The sequence below is a fragment of the Fusarium odoratissimum genome (assembly GCF_000260195.1).
Source record: "Fusarium odoratissimum NRRL 54006 unplaced genomic scaffold supercont1.54, whole genome shotgun sequence".
In the NCBI taxonomy this organism is placed as follows: domain Eukaryota; kingdom Fungi; phylum Ascomycota; class Sordariomycetes; order Hypocreales; family Nectriaceae; genus Fusarium; species Fusarium odoratissimum.
In genome coordinates, this window is record NW_022158734.1 from 46,938 (window position 1) to 61,680 (window position 14,743).

Genomic DNA, 14,743 nt, shown 5'->3' on the forward strand with positions numbered 1-14,743 from the left:
TAGGCTTATTATTGGCAGTTTGCGTAGGGCGTAAACTGAGCGTTGTCGAAGTATCACGTCTCTAAATGGTAGATTTAATACGTATTAGGCTTAATTAATATAAAGGAATGTTTTATTAATAGCTGGTAATCTAAGATCTACAAAAGTGTTAACGAATATATGTTTTATACTTGGTCGTGGAAGGTACCGGGTGAGACTTCCTTGGAGGACTGAGATAACTGTAGTTCGGTCCCAGACCGATGTTCTGGTATTTCGTTCCTTACATGGTTAGTCGAACATGAGGGACCGAAAAGGAATCATTTTGTCCTATCCTGATTGGTGAGTAAGATGGAGAATTTTTTTGGGGTTCACGTAACCGCGAGGGTCGTAACAGGTATGTTACAATTTATCAGAATCTGTTTTAAACAGGCTTAACAGAACTATATAGTGTCCTGTATTGCATATACTACTAGTAAAGTGTTTCTCTATTATCTAACCTAACTACTAAAATACTAATAATAAATATTAAGAGGAAAATGGTATTTTTAACGGTCTAATAAAATGAGATATAAAGTTCTGTTATCTTTTACCAATACTGGTGGCCCGCTCTTATGTTTACTGTCAATTACAAACGCTCAGAATAAATGGGCCGATAACCGAGTTTGAATTAAGGAACAGCTTGTGCCAGGGACATACGATTAATTAATATTTATCGGCAACTGCCTAGAAAAATATATGATACCCCACTATTGAGAAGATGACGTGGATGACAACCTTTTGTCTGGGCCTACCTATGAAAGAGAGGTGGCATTATTTTCGAAGTCTAAATAAATCGTCAATGCAGCCACTTGATAATTTGGCAACTTGGGCTAATTCACAATACTTATTAATCGTTCCCTCGGCGGATTTATCAGGATTGGTGTCAAATCAAAGTGTTACTGTGGCGTCAACATGGCCAATTGGAATACTCAGGATGGCCTCGATAATTTCTTTCAGGTCTCCAATATGACACAATTCCAGGTAAGATTCTCGATGGCTTTGTTGTGTCTTCCCCTGCATATGATCACCTTATATAAACTGGGTCCACATCATTACAACGTCCTTCCCTTATCAAATTTACTTCTTATAGTCAGGAGAAGCTAATAAACTAACACAAAGACACAGATATCTCCTAATCCTTCGATGAGACAAGGTAAATATATGCTTCCGGCTAAGTATAGAGCCACTGCTTATAGCCTTCAAAATAGCCACTATTGAAGGAAGCATACATGACAAAGAGGAATCTTTGAATTCCGAGTATTTCCTTGCGGATCATATGATGCAATTCGAAAATTCCGATTTTCTGCAAGCTGATCCATCAACTACGGTTCAAATAGGTGCTGAAACAGCTTCTAACCAAGTTAATTATATACCTAACATGGAGCAATATAGCCGGGCCTTTCGCGGACCTGACCTTTCCGCGAGGGATGTTGATAGCTCCTTAGGCTTGACAGTCCCTAGCAGAAGGAATTCTAGTCAGGATCCGTATATCCAACTCCGATCAGCATCACAAAAACCAAAGAACCGAAAAAATCATCAACCAGCTCCTTCAAGGGACATAGTACGGGCCAGAAAGTGCCATAATCAAGTTGAGAAGAAATATCGCAACCGGCTTAGGATTCAGTTTGAGAATCTTCTTGCAGTCCTACCTACGGCACAGGCCTCTACCTACACTGACAGAGATACTGCAGGCCATATTGGGTATTCCCTTAGCAGGGGACAGGTCCTAGATGCAGCGAGGGATCGAATTCTTGAGTTAGAAAAGAAAGTTGAATTGTTAAACCAAGAGAATAACTGGCTACTCAAGGATATGTATTGGGGTTTACCTTGATATATTACTATAGCTAGTAAAAGGCTATAGGTAGGAATATGAATATACATATTACTGAAGACGAGATGCTTGAGATCCGTCAAGCTTCGGCAGCTACCAACATCTACGTATGTCTTGGTTTCACTGAGCGGGTTGGAGCTTCGTTGTATCTCGCTCAGGTCCTTATCGGTCCTGACGGAAATACTCTTCTTCATCGTCGCAAAACAAAGCCTACACATGTTGAGAGGACTATTTTTGGCGATTCCACTGGGGATTCTCTCACTACCGTGGTGGATACCCCTTTGGGAAAGATTGGCATGTTGAACTGTTGGGGTACGTTGACGAGTTTGACGCATAATGTTGATCCTCTGCTAATGACGTGATAATAGAACACCTTCAGCCTCTCCTCAAGTATCACACCTACTGCCAAGGTGAACAAGTTCATATCGCGGCCTGGCCGTTCAATGCAAAGTGGACCGAATCAGCTGTTGAGCCCTACTCAGTCTTTTCAGAGGCCAACGAGGTCACAGCCAGTCGCATGTATGCCCTGGAAGGTGCTGTATACGTCCTCGTGACCAACCAGCCACTATCCGCCGAAGGCGCCAAGTTAAACAGTGAGGGTCAAGGGAACGCAGACAAGGACGGTTTCATGCTCGCTGGAGGCGGTGGTGCCGCAGCTGTCTTTGGTCCGGATGGCCGACAGCTGACTGAGCCTACTGACCCCTTGTTTGATGGCCTGATTTACTGCGACATTGATCTGGATAAAATTGACTACGCAAAGACGTTGACTGATTGTGTAGGTCACTACTCACGACCTGACCTGCTGCGGCTGGTTGTCGATGATCAACCCAAGAACTATGTCGTTCGCGTATCTGATGGACCGACGAATACTCCTTATCACACTGGTACAAGTGGCGAGACGCTGCTTTCTGCTCATGAGACGTTGGATAAACTTCTTGCTAAGAAAGCAAAGAAGGAGGCGACAAGCTGATGGAATGGATGTTGGGATGTTTAGCAGTTGGGAAGGGCAAATGGAGAGACGAACGGAGCTTCTATACGGATTTAGCATGAATCTTTGAGTCTTGAATTATATGCAAGGTCACTATGAATGACCAATTATTAGACTAAAAATAAGATCTGTAATCGATTTAATTGGTAAACTGGTTAAGCATATCTGTTTCGGTCACGTCGCCCAATCTCAAGCTCTCAACCGCCAGACCAAGCTCAACGCCAATGGGCACAGAGCAATGCTGAACTCTCCAGTCATCCTCTGGCTTATGCGCAAGAACCAGAGTAGCAGTCGCATCAGCCTTCAAACAGTCCTCGTCCATAACAACGAACGCGTGAGGGTAGGTGGGTAAGTCTTTGGGTGGTGACGCCTCAAAGACGTCATGAAGATGACCAACAAATCGTTCGATGCAATGCTCCAAATCTTTCAGTTCTTCATCGTGGCTCTTAACTTTGAAGATTTCTGGCATCTCAAGTCTTCCGTTTGGCCAGTTTAAGATCTTCTTTGCATACGTCTCAGTCGCTAGGTCGCACGCTTGCTGAACGTCTTCAGTCGTGACGTCATGCAGTCCATACACCAAGATCATACTGTTCTCGAGAACGTGGTAGTTTCCTTTTTCAAAAAGGACACTGGCTTTATGAGAGACTTTGTCAGGAATTGTTGATAAAGATCTCAGCTACTTATTAGGGAAGAGAGTTTAAAGAAAAGAGAAGGGAAAAGTTTTAAGAAATGTGAATATTGTTAATATGCGTTGAGAAATATATATTCAAGCATTATAGCGCTAACATGTTTCTGACAATTTCAAGACAAGCCGCCTTTACCTGGATAACTTCAAGTACCTATACTTATTACGAGAATAACTAAACCCACGGGCCTTCCCTACTCATTTTCGCAAATAAAACTAACATAACAGTCAGATTACCCGATGTTGCAAAGAGGAATGCTATCATCGCTGAACAGATTCCATATGACTTACCCCTCTTGTTCATCTCCACATCCTTCAGGGCATTTAAGGCCGCTTTCATTGAACCTTCTGCTGCAAGGATGTGACCCCTGATTGCCTCTTTGTTTTGGTAGGCAAATGGAAACTGCTGTAGATAGTTCAATCGTTGCTCGGCAGTACTAAGATAGTCATATCATCAGCCCCCAAAACTTTATATCTTGTTTGTTCAAGGTTGCCCTTACTTGACTGTTGCCCTGACCCAATTCTCCTGCAAAGCATATATTTCCATCTGGTCTTCGTTACTTGCAAAGAGGAACCTGTTATTGTACTGAGCCATCCTCTGTTCATAGGCGTTCTTGCACTGGGTAGTATACGCAGCCGCTTGTTTGTACGCCTCATAAAGCACAATCATGGACGGCGAGTTTAGTGCCTGCTCGTACTCCGCAGGATTGATCTTCTTCTGTTTATGGGAGAGCCGCTTCCTGAGAGCAATCAGGTATTCAATACGTTCACCCATGTCTTTGATCTCGAATCTGAAAGACATCAAGCCGTTGGCAAGCGATTCTTTCGAGTCAACAGACATAATTGATGGTTCGTATTGAATGTTAGTTTGTGCCTGTGGCCTAGAGCTAGCCCGACTGGAGCTGCTATCAGAGCGGCTTGAGGAGGATGCCCGAGCCTCCAGGTGGCTAGGAAGACGTGAGACCTCGCGAGCAGCGATTCCGGGCCCATAGTTCTGCGCAGGCTACAATGAGTCAGACATGTAGAATATATGGTCGATCATATTATAATACTTACCCTTGCCATCATCTCAAGTTCGTCCGTTCGCCTCTCTACCATAGGACCTCTGCCGTCTTTGCATCGGCTAGAGAAATATCCTTTAGTGTTGCAGGAGTAACACATGATGGGAATAAAGGTACAATTGATTTAAAGAACGTGATAGGGAGTATGTAAATCGAACAAATTGATACAAGATGCAAGTATTGGTAAATGGCGCGTCGATATCTTGACACGAAATAAAGACTTGAACAATGGCAACGAGATTGAATGATGAAGTGCTGTTTGAATGATCTTCTGTCTTCTATGGACCTAGAAAGAGATGGAGAGCTCTCTTATACTTGAGACGCAGCCCAATCACCTACACATTCGACATATAAAGGATCTCCAACACCAAAGTCCATCGGCATGTTGGTCGAACGCATGGCCGATAGACTTGGTCTCGCGAGTTTCAGGTTTGGTCGAAACCAGCCGACAGAAACCTGGGAAAGAGCTTAAAAAAGAATTGAATGGCATATTGTTTTATTCCTGGACCAACAGACCGTTACCTTCGCCGGCATGATCACATGAGTGCATTTGAGAGACTGAATTCGTCAACGATGGCATTTAGACGCGCGTCTTGGCCGGGGCCAATTAAATGGCCTTGCATGCAGCATGAAAATACGCTCAGCAACACTCGAACTCCGTAGAAATCGGTAAAAGGCTGTGCTTGATAACCGAAATGACAGACCAGCACAGCCTCGTTGTGACTGTTGGTGATAAGCGCGTTTCCGGGCGCCAGACGACGCGATTTAATTGGCTGATTGACTTGCCCCGCTCTAGCCGCGGGATATCTCGAACGTACGTTTCTGATGTGCTTTTCCGGCAATTCTGTCTCTAACATCTCCCAACAACCAACTTTTGCTCAACAGTCAGTCAATCGTTTGAGGGAAAGCTGACACATGCGAGCGGAAACTTCTGCAAGGAATCAGCGAACAGGTAAGCAGCCAACCATAACAAGCCCAGCAGTCAAGCCCAAGCCATATCTACTCATGTTCAATAAAGCTTACAACCTGTAGTTCTGCTCGGAATTTCTCTTTTCGTGAACGTCTTTTAAAATGCAGAGATTGAAACGGCTGCTGCAGAGGAAAGGTCCTCGGAAGGAGGAACAGAGGCCTATTCAGATGCCTCTTGCAACACCCGCTGTCTCCGCTAGCCCAAGGGCTCCCTCTCTTTCCAACCTTGAACGGCTTCCCTTTGAGATCCGGAACGGTTTTCTACTTGCTATAGACTCCATATCAGACCTTTCTGCCTTGGTTCATGCATCTCCTACCTTTCATGAACAGTATCGACTTGACCGAGCGTTTTGGCTGTGGCATTGCTTACAACTTGAAATGGGCCATATTTATGTTGATGCCTATATCGCCAATCAATGCAACAGTCCTGAATTTCGCTTGAAACGGAATCGGGAAAGGATTTTGTTATTCATTGAGGATTACAAATCGCATCGCTCATTGATGACAGATGTACTTACTAAACGCCCCGATGAGGATGAGATCCTCAGCATCGCCGCTTTCCATTCTTCCGTTATTCGCCCACTGATAAATCACTACGTCTCCTGGACTCATGCAAATATGGAATCTCTCTCCTCGCCGAAAGAAATCAGCAGAACAGAGGAGAGGCGCATCATGCGTGGCTTATACCGCTTCCAAATATTCAGTAACCTCTTTGGGCCCGCCCGAGACGTGGGCTTCCGTTATGGAGATAGTTTGCTTGAAGAGGAAGAAAGGCTTGGCCTATTTCTGGATAACTTTGAAGCATGGGAGGTTGAAGAAATGTTGTGCATCAACGCCTTTATGCACGCCAAGTATGACAGTGTGTTTGAGGAGGTCCAATGGGACTTGCACCCAGACAACCCGTCATTCGATATCGTAAGGACTGGTCCACATACGCCACCCGGTGCATATCACCTTGTCAGTGATAGTGAGTACAATGACTATATACCTGGAAATGTGTTATTGACTCCTCTAGTGTCCTCAGAGTGGTATAGGAATGGCATGGTCTCTAGGGGACTTTCCGTTCTGTCTTCTGTATTCAAGTCAAAAGACCACCTGAAACTAGTTGAAGTGGTCTCGGAGGAGATTGTGGCGGTCGTCAGCGACCTGCTTTTCCGGAGCACTATACCTTTCCTCCAAGAACAAAGACGCGAGAACCAGCACTCTGAAAAAGACCAAGCTCAGGATGACCGAGCGAAGATGAGCTTCAATGGCGACTGTTATGAGTCGCCTCCATTGGCGTGGGTTGTTTTCTGGAAAGAGGCATATAGCAACCTTTTCGGCGATTTTGTATCACGGCCCTTGCGCCAGTGGGGGTATGTTATGTGGGACAGCGATCGTTTAGCCAACACTGATGCTGTTGCTATACTTGAACAGGAATGGAAAGCCATTAATACGAGGCCCAATTACGAAGGAGAGCCGGAAGACCCGAGGGATGAGATGTTGGCTTATCACTGATGGATAGTAGAATATAATAAAGTGGCAATGCTTCTTCTGGTCAAACATCGAGGAAATGTTATTGGCAAGCTGGGGATAGAGGTATAAATTGCAACTATTTACATTGTCTTGAGTTGCAGAAAGTTGAATTAAGATTATAGGAAGTGAATTTATTAGTTTAGACAAGGTCAGGAACATGACGCAGCCCAGATTTGTCTTTCCTCATCACCAAGCCTTATGGCGTACTACTACGCCAAATTTTGCCATCATCTAAGCCTATAGACTAACACCCTTTCAGATTGGGAATAGCATCAGGGCCCGAACCAAATGCAACTAGCTTTTCACCGCAGTTTGCTGGTGGAGCCAGTGCAACCTGCTTATTATCGAGGTCGAAGGCAAGATAGGCAGCTTCCAAGAAAGGTTCTGTTCACGTATCAGCAGGTATTCACAAAATCTCCTACCAGAAGCAAGGTCAACTTACGTCCAAGGACTAGCTGTCCTTTCCAAGTTGTCAAAACACCGACCCAACAAGTCTTGCCCTTATCAGCTGACTGCGTGGTGATGATCTTGTTGTAAGGGATCTTGATCGTGACATCGCCGAATTGGAAGTCCCAACTACCAGGCATGTTACGCTTCTCGCAAGGCACGAAATAGGCGTCATGTCCGTCGTTCACCGCGCCGAGAGTCTTGTAAAGAGGATCGACAAAGGAATGGCGGAATCGGAGGTACTGATTCGAGCTGTCGAGGAGGAAGACCGAGTCGTTCTTGTGAACTTCGTAGCTTGTCACTTCACTAGCGTGGTTCTTTCCTTTGGGGGTGGTCTGGCGGAGGCCTGTGAGAACAATTGAAGGTCTAAATGTCCAAGGTTAGATCATCTTCTTCTCGAAAGATAGACTTGAGTACTTGCCCAAATGTGCCAAGCTCATCCTTCACCAGCGGCCTTTTCACAAGTTTGCCCTTGAATTTACCCGTGTCAATGCCACCAAGAATAATTGAAGCTGTTATCCGACGGAGCGTTAGTGGAATAGTCTGTTCGCACAACAAAAGGACTTGCCTGGCTTAGAGCCGTGCTCGTGTAGGTCAATACTGTAAGTACGGCTGGCAATCTTTTTGTTGGCAACGAGGTTATCCAAGAACGAGCTGTATATCTTCCCCGGCGCATATCCATGTTCCACATTGGGGCCAAGTGCAAGCCCACCAATTCCGGAGAACTCATCCTTGTAGGGGTTGAAAAGACCAAAGACCTGTTTAGGAATGCTAACGCCGGCAATGTTAAATTTGTCCTTGTGAAAATCAAGATCAAAGGTCTGGTTACTTGGCGGATATGTCGTTGGATCGCCATAGGAGACTGCAGTATGGCCCAGAATTGGGGACGAGGTCTTGGATTTGTTGAGTTGGTAGTATCCATCATTGCAGCCATCACATTCCGCAAAGGTCTTGTCTGAAATAAACCCTAGAATTGTCAGTGAAAAGAATATCGGCTGTTGACTGGAATCTCATACATGTTGTCGATTTGGCTATGTCCAAATTCAGCTTCATTTTCTGGGGGGGAGTGCCAGCTGCAACTTCAGCAATCCATGAATGATAGTCATCTGAATTATCTTCAATCAGAGGCAGAACATGCAGTCCAGGAGGCGATGGGTTCGATTTCCTTGCGTGGCTTCCGGGAATTGCAACAACGCCTTGTGCAGCATCCAGCACCAGGATGGGTAGCGTTACCAGCCAGTACTGGTGGACCATCTTGAGATAGTTTGGGAGGGGGGAGAGACACCAGAATGAGGTAGGATAACAGATGTGAAATGTGAAAGTTACAGCAGAAAATATGCTCTCCTGATATATAATTGTTTAGAGTATATACTTTATACTGTTATTAAAATTCTCGTATTTTTAAGATGTATATAGGTTCCAGAAGCTTAAATCCCCTTCTTGAAGCTTAACAGCACATCGGATAAATCGGCGTCGGCATATCCAGTTGTAATTTTAAATAACAAGGGTTTATAAAGGGCCATGCACTGGCATCTGTTAAACCGCAAAGGCTACTTGAGCACCGCGTTTCCCGAAAACGAGCTGCATTCCAAAGATAAGAGGGACTATATAATTAATTAAATCAATTAGGATTAGTATCTTACAGATCTAGAAAATACAGCAGGTTCCATAACTAGAGACAATTAAGATATCACCTTCTAGTTTAACAACATCCTCCCAATTGCGCCTTGTGGGCAAACTTTAAACAAAATGTCATTCAGTAAAGGTATGCCGCACCAACTCAGGAAATTCGGTAGTCCCTGTGGGTATACGCTAGGCAGAGCCACTTCACTTGCAGACTCGGTACTTCAAAGCCCCGTGTTTATTGCCTGAAGAAATAAGGTTTCCGGTTTTCTCCAAGCGAGACTCCTTTTTCTCACGGCATCGCTCTTTGTAGTTAGGTCCAGTTCTTACTTTACTCCACTCCTCTCTCAGAATCATACGATGGCCATAGAACGCTCCAGCCGCTTTGCGACCTATCCCGCTGTATTGTACATTGTACACGGAGAGCTCCTCCTGTCCAACATCATCCCCCAAGCAGTCGAACAAGGGATACTCGCTTAGAAGCTTCCCTAAAAAGCTTCTCTGATAATTATAGGCCTGAACTGTGACAAGAAAAACTTGTTAAAATTTTACCTTGTAAGGTTTTTCTAAACCAGTCCAAGATAGTTGGTTATCCGAACAGTATGGTTACTGTCAAAGGCTCAACCAATATGCATGATACAACACAGCCGACACGTGGAATTTATCCAAGGCAAGCATGAACTTGTGGGGTTGCCTGTCAAACTGACAGTTGGCCCTCTCTTATCTGGGCTAAAATGTTCTTTACCGACAAACTGGAGCCAGGTCACATGTCGCTTCACATGTCAATAAAAAGACAGCCTCTCTCGAAAACCCCCCGCCAACGGATTCCACGTACTCTTCTCTTCTGTATTTTCCTTCCTGGCACTGTAACCCCTGATGCTTTTGTTTCCCCACTAATACAGGTTCATTTTCGTAAGCTCCAGCCTTCAACCCGCCCCGTCCTCTTCACTGCTAAGTATCTGCCAGCCCGATACACAGTTAAAAGCCTTACTCGACGCCTTCCCTACGTTACTAGCCGCAATGAAACTTACACGCGCTATATCCCTGACCAATTTCTTCGTGGCCAGTTCTGCCCTGGGATTCCAGGTTTTCGTATTATATCCGTGGCACAAAGAGTTAGACGCGGAATTCGATAAGCTGAAGAAGGAGCACTTAAAGGTTCTGAATGCAGCGGGAAACAGTTTGAGCGAGCAGCAACAAAAGGCCATGGCCGACGAATTGATTGAGCTGAAGAAAAAAAGCTCGAGAAGGTGGTGGTGGCTTTAATTACCCTTTAAATACACGGCGATTGCAGCCTGTCTTCTTTCTCTTTGGTCCATTTGCTCATTCTTATCAGTAGCTTCCAATTCATCAATCATGCACCAAGTCCCGCAGAAGCAATCAGCGCTGCTAAAGACAAAATCCTGCCAACCAAGGAAAAGCTCATGGCCGCTGCAACAAGTGAAAATTTAACAAGCCTATCTCTTTACGCAAGATACGCTCTCGCTGGCGCTTTCTGTTGTTCTTTCACTCATGCCGTCCTTACTCCCGTTGATGTGTAAGTAACCCACCACTACAAAACATTGCAATGGTGGCCGTGGCATTGGTCTGCCCTACAACGAACGGTATGGTCGCTGACTCTTATCCCTTGCACAGGGTTAAAACAAGGATCCAGCTCGACCCACTTACATACAGCAGCAGTCTTTCCAAGAGTGCACGACGTATAGTTTCAGCTGAAGGACCAGGAGCTCTCCTTACGGGGTTAGGTCCGACAATCACCGGCTACTGCCTCCAGGGTGCTTTCAAGTTTGGCGGTTATGAATTTTTCAAGGCTCGTGCAGTAGACTATCTCGGACAATCAACTGCTGCCAATCACCGAAATGCTGTATATCTTGGCTCAGCCGCTGCGGCCGAGTTCCTCGGCGATATCGCACTTTGCCCGTTCGAGTCTGTTCGAATACGACTTGTATCTCAGCCTAGCTATGCCACTGACAGCATAAGCGCCCTCGCTAAGCTAGCAAGAGAAGAGGGTACCGGAGGCCTCTACTCTGGCCTGAGCCCTATCCTACTCAAACAGTACGTGCGTCCAGACCAAATCCGGTCTCTGGGCTCGATATATACCTGGCTGCTAATCTGAACGGCCATCTTAGGATTCCCTATACCATGGCGACATTTCTAGTCTACGAAAAAGCTATCCAGACGGCCTATAGTGTTGTAGATAAGAAAGAACTATCCTCGATGGGAGTTACTGGTATCAACCTTGGGGCTGGGCTTGTCGCTGGATTGGCAGCGGCAGTTGTCTCTCAACCGGCCGATACGATGTTGAGTAGAATCAACAAGGAAAAGGCAGGTAGGGATGAAAGCACAACACGCCGCTTATTCCGCATTGCTTCCGAGCTTGGACTGCGCGGTGCTTACACAGGTATGCAAGCACGCGCAGTTATGGTTAGTGGCATGACGGCAGTGCAGTTCGGCATTTACGGAGACATAAAGAAGGTGCGTCTAAACCCCAATCTCTGACTTCTTTGTGACGGTCTATCGAGACTTCTGCTGACTATGCTCCGTTTCAGCTCTTTGGGGCAGTTGATGGAGTGGAGTTGAGCCAGCGCTATGTTGCCCAAGACTATTCTAAACGTGAGTATGCCTAGAAGTTTCTTTTGTTAAGTGAGGGTAGGATAAAACTATATAAACAAGGCTCTAGCTATCTAATCTTGATAAGTTAAACGTCGCAGTCTTTCCCTCTTAATAGTTCGCTATATGTTGTTTTATAAATATAAGCCTTACCTATGAATATAAACTCGTTCGCGCTTGTCTAATTTAGAGTAAATGGTATCTGCCCCTTGGCGATAATTCCTACACAGTCCTTTAGCCTCGCCTCCTTGGATAATATCGCCAAATACCCTAGTTCTGTTCTCATCAGATACCGTCCCCTTAGGTATCGCATTAAACGGAACCCAATTAATTCCTCTCCTGCTCACGTCTCCCGACTTTTGCCTGCAGGCCCCTCGTTGCTGCTCATCGCTTCGAAGATCGAAGGAAACAAATCAGATAAATCCGTGTTTAGTACTTCCTGAGGAACATTGCATAAGTCTGTATACCTCTTAATGGCTATAAACCCACCAAATTTTGCTTGCCGTACTAAGCCGCCGCCTTCTCTATCAGTCACGCCAATATTGCATGCCCCAGAACCCATCACACAGACCTGACGGCAGGTATCCCTCTTCAGCTGGAACGGACCAAGGGACCGAAACGTGCAAGATTCAGTTCTGAGCTTGGAGGTTCTGATGACAAACATTACTGCACTTTGGAGCCGGAGGTCCCATTCACACTTTAAATACAGGCTTATGCGGGCATACGCAATAGAAGGTGAGAGATGCTTCACGCCAGGTCATACTTATCTCTTGGAAGTTCGGGACAACGAGAGTATCAGGCGGTGGCGATACGGCAGGGAAGAAGATGTGTTCGCGCCGCCTGGCCAGTTTGAGCCTCCGGAACGAGGTGAAGAGCCGAGCGGACCACCGATTAAACTATGTCCAGTTGAGGCTATCGAGTTTGAGGTCATTGACTAGACACTCAGTCAGATACACAAGTCACATGGGAGATTTTTAATAAAGGGACGACATCTTTGGGAGAAATTGAAGTTTTTGTCTGTAGGGAAACTCTCTATGGTAAAGGTGGCTTAAGGTGCTTATTCCTGGAAAGCCTGCTTTCCTGTATTCACAGAACTCAATACACCTTCAGAAACCAGCTTATTAATCAGGTTGAACAGCACAAAGTCGCATCCTCTCTTAGCAACCATATTAACAGTGACTGGCATGACCTCCTCCTGGAACGTGAGGTTGCTCTGGTAGGTAATCTGCCCAATGGGAACCGTGATATCGACGTCCCCAAAGTAAGATGAAACGGTCGATACCGATTCGGGACCTCGGGGATCGACAGGGGATGCAGCTCCTGATGAGTCATTCAGGCCCTCTTCGCGAAAGGATGGAAGACCACTTGTGCCAATGTCATAGAGCAGGATGAACTCGGAGCAAGAGCTGTTTGTCGAGAAGAGTACTTGTTTGTGCCAAAGAGCTGCATCGCGAGTGCGGTTTTCCATTGCAGACTTGTAGCTACTATCGTCTGTGAATGCATTGCGGAAGAATGAGCGATAAAGCTCATTGATAGAAGGGTTGGAGGTCAGTGGCTCGGCCCTCTCAGTGATCAGGTTGTGGGTCCAGAGAACAGTAAGATCGTCAAGCATGCCCTGTAGTGGGCGATCCACGGTCTTCTCGATGGTCTGCGTCAAGTTGATCTTGTCGACGGTGATACCAACAGCATCTGTCACATCATCCAGAAACTTCTGCAGAATAGCTTCCGCAGCTGGGTTCTGCATCGGTAGATGGTCGACAGGATAGAGAAGACGGTTAGGAAATGTCTGTGCATCAGGAACTGACAACGAAGGTAATCCATTGATCGAGGTGTCTTGATGAAGCGAAGGATCGTACCAGGCCTTTGCGAACTTGGCCCAAGCAACAGGATCGCGTGCAAAGACACCAGCAGTATCCGTGCTGCAAGCATTTGTGATGATGTTGTCCATGACAATCATTCCCTGAGAAGGCCTGTTACCGAAGATGCCAGCAACGGCAGCAGGCTCTCTGAATAGACTTGCCGGTGTCGGTACCGATGGCAAAGTCAAGCCAGTCATATGCAGTGATAGAGCAGGCACTTCCAGTAGAGGATGCAGAACATGTCAGGAACCTATCGCCGCGGGGATTGCCAGGATAGAACGCGTCGTTCCAATCCCAAGGGCTCTGAGGTGAGGCGGATTGGGCTGTTCTCTGCTTGCCAACAACTATTCCGCCCTGATCAATTATGCGCTGGAGGGCTGGAGCTGTCGTATCGGCTTCTGGGTGAATAGAAGAGTAAGCTAGACTCCTACCCGTGGTCTGTATGCCTTCCAGATCGTAGACATCTTTGACACCAATTCGCTTCCCAGCGAGAGGTCTGTCATCTTCAAAACTGTAAAGTCTTGAGGGGACAGGGATAGATGGAGCGCCCCATTCCGAATTGGAATAAGTCAAAGTGCGATAGCCATCTCCCGCTTCATATGTGCCAACCACGAAAGTCCTGTAGGTATCAACATACAAGCGGAAGACTTTGCTAAGGCTGAGACTATCGCCATCTGCAAGGCCAAACATGGGGCATGGAGTCAAGGTAGAGTTGCCGTAGAGACTAGGGCCACCCGTTCCTCCGTAGATGACAGTGGCATTGAGGCTATTGAGGTAGCTCACGACTGAGGAATCAAGATCCCCTTCATCGCCCGCACTGACAAGAATAGCTGCGAGGAAAGCCTCCGAGAAAACATCATCTTGCTCCAAAGAGCTTTTGATGACATCTTCAAGCTCATCAGCAGTGGTACTAGCAAGTAGACCAGAAATGTAGGTAACAGGTCCCTGAGCAGGATCCGAGGAGTATGAGACAGAAGAGATAACATCAGAGGTGACTGAGAGATACTGTGAGTCATCAACTGAGAAGATCTGGTCTTGATTATGCAGGAAAAACAAGAAAGATAAAGCGTTCAAAACGGCGAGGGCTGCTACGACCATGAGACAGAGCATTGCAGGCGCGTACTTGGAACCCATGAT

The 14,743-nt window shown here is 46.1% G+C and overlaps 7 protein-coding genes across 14 annotated transcripts; 3 read left to right on the top strand and 4 right to left on the bottom strand.

Moving 5' to 3' along the window:
• Nucleotides 1-1,914: 1,914 nt before the first annotated feature.
• Nucleotides 1,915-2,819, top strand: FOIG_15536 (uncharacterized protein; the record flags this gene model as incomplete). Its single annotated transcript, XM_031216900.1, has 2 exons — nucleotides 1,915-2,161; nucleotides 2,218-2,819. 2 exons carry the CDS (start codon nucleotides 1,915-1,917, stop codon nucleotides 2,817-2,819), a joined length of 849 nt encoding a protein of 282 aa, XP_031053339.1.
• Nucleotides 2,820-2,976: 157 nt separating this feature from the next.
• FOIG_15537 (uncharacterized protein) lies at nucleotides 2,977-4,683 on the bottom strand (the record flags this gene model as incomplete). The annotated part of the gene is made up of 4 exons (XM_031216901.1): nucleotides 2,977-3,449; nucleotides 3,814-3,959; nucleotides 4,023-4,525; nucleotides 4,579-4,683. 4 exons carry the CDS (start codon nucleotides 4,681-4,683, stop codon nucleotides 2,977-2,979), a joined length of 1,227 nt encoding a protein of 408 aa, XP_031053340.1.
• A 971-nt stretch (nucleotides 4,684-5,654) lies between these two features.
• On the top strand, nucleotides 5,655-7,049 carry FOIG_15538 (uncharacterized protein; the record flags this gene model as incomplete). Its single annotated transcript, XM_031216902.1, has 2 exons — nucleotides 5,655-6,519; nucleotides 6,568-7,049. The coding sequence occupies 2 exons, from the start codon at nucleotides 5,655-5,657 to the stop codon at nucleotides 7,047-7,049; spliced, it is 1,347 nt and encodes a 448-aa protein (XP_031053341.1).
• Nucleotides 7,050-7,083: 34 nt separating this feature from the next.
• Nucleotides 7,084-8,885, bottom strand: FOIG_15539 (uncharacterized protein). The gene is made up of 5 exons (XM_031216903.1): nucleotides 8,531-8,885; nucleotides 8,083-8,481; nucleotides 7,936-8,026; nucleotides 7,510-7,880; nucleotides 7,084-7,451 (listed from the first exon to the last, which is right to left on the bottom strand). Exons 1-5 carry the CDS (start codon nucleotides 8,766-8,768, stop codon nucleotides 7,312-7,314), a joined length of 1,239 nt encoding a protein of 412 aa, XP_031053342.1. The 5' UTR covers nucleotides 8,769-8,885; the 3' UTR covers nucleotides 7,084-7,311.
• Nucleotides 8,886-9,818: 933 nt separating this feature from the next.
• On the top strand, nucleotides 9,819-11,924 carry FOIG_15540 (uncharacterized protein). 8 transcript variants are annotated; one of them, XM_031216904.1, is made up of 6 exons: nucleotides 9,896-10,049; nucleotides 10,104-10,387; nucleotides 10,474-10,674; nucleotides 10,773-11,192; nucleotides 11,267-11,612; nucleotides 11,687-11,905. In XM_031216904.1, the coding sequence occupies exons 2-6, from the start codon at nucleotides 10,158-10,160 to the stop codon at nucleotides 11,762-11,764; spliced, it is 1,275 nt and encodes a 424-aa protein (XP_031053343.1). In that variant the 5' UTR covers nucleotides 9,896-10,049; nucleotides 10,104-10,157; the 3' UTR covers nucleotides 11,765-11,905. The 8 variants fall into 8 exon arrangements, with proteins under 8 accessions (XP_031053346.1, XP_031053347.1, XP_031053349.1 ...); XM_031216905.1 differs by having other exon boundaries at nucleotides 9,924-10,049; nucleotides 10,477-10,674; nucleotides 11,687-11,913; XM_031216907.1 differs by having other exon boundaries at nucleotides 9,819-10,049; nucleotides 10,104-10,674; nucleotides 11,687-11,924.
• An 880-nt stretch (nucleotides 11,925-12,804) lies between these two features.
• Nucleotides 12,805-13,695, bottom strand: FOIG_15541 (uncharacterized protein; the record flags this gene model as incomplete). The annotated part of the gene is made up of 1 exon (XM_031216912.1): nucleotides 12,805-13,695. The coding sequence occupies one exon, from the start codon at nucleotides 13,693-13,695 to the stop codon at nucleotides 12,805-12,807; it is 891 nt and encodes a 296-aa protein (XP_031053351.1).
• Nucleotides 13,696-13,720: 25 nt separating this feature from the next.
• On the bottom strand, nucleotides 13,721-14,740 carry FOIG_15542 (uncharacterized protein; the record flags this gene model as incomplete). The annotated part of the gene is made up of 1 exon (XM_031216913.1): nucleotides 13,721-14,740. The coding sequence occupies one exon, from the start codon at nucleotides 14,738-14,740 to the stop codon at nucleotides 13,721-13,723; it is 1,020 nt and encodes a 339-aa protein (XP_031053352.1).
• Nucleotides 14,741-14,743: the final 3 nt, after the last annotated feature.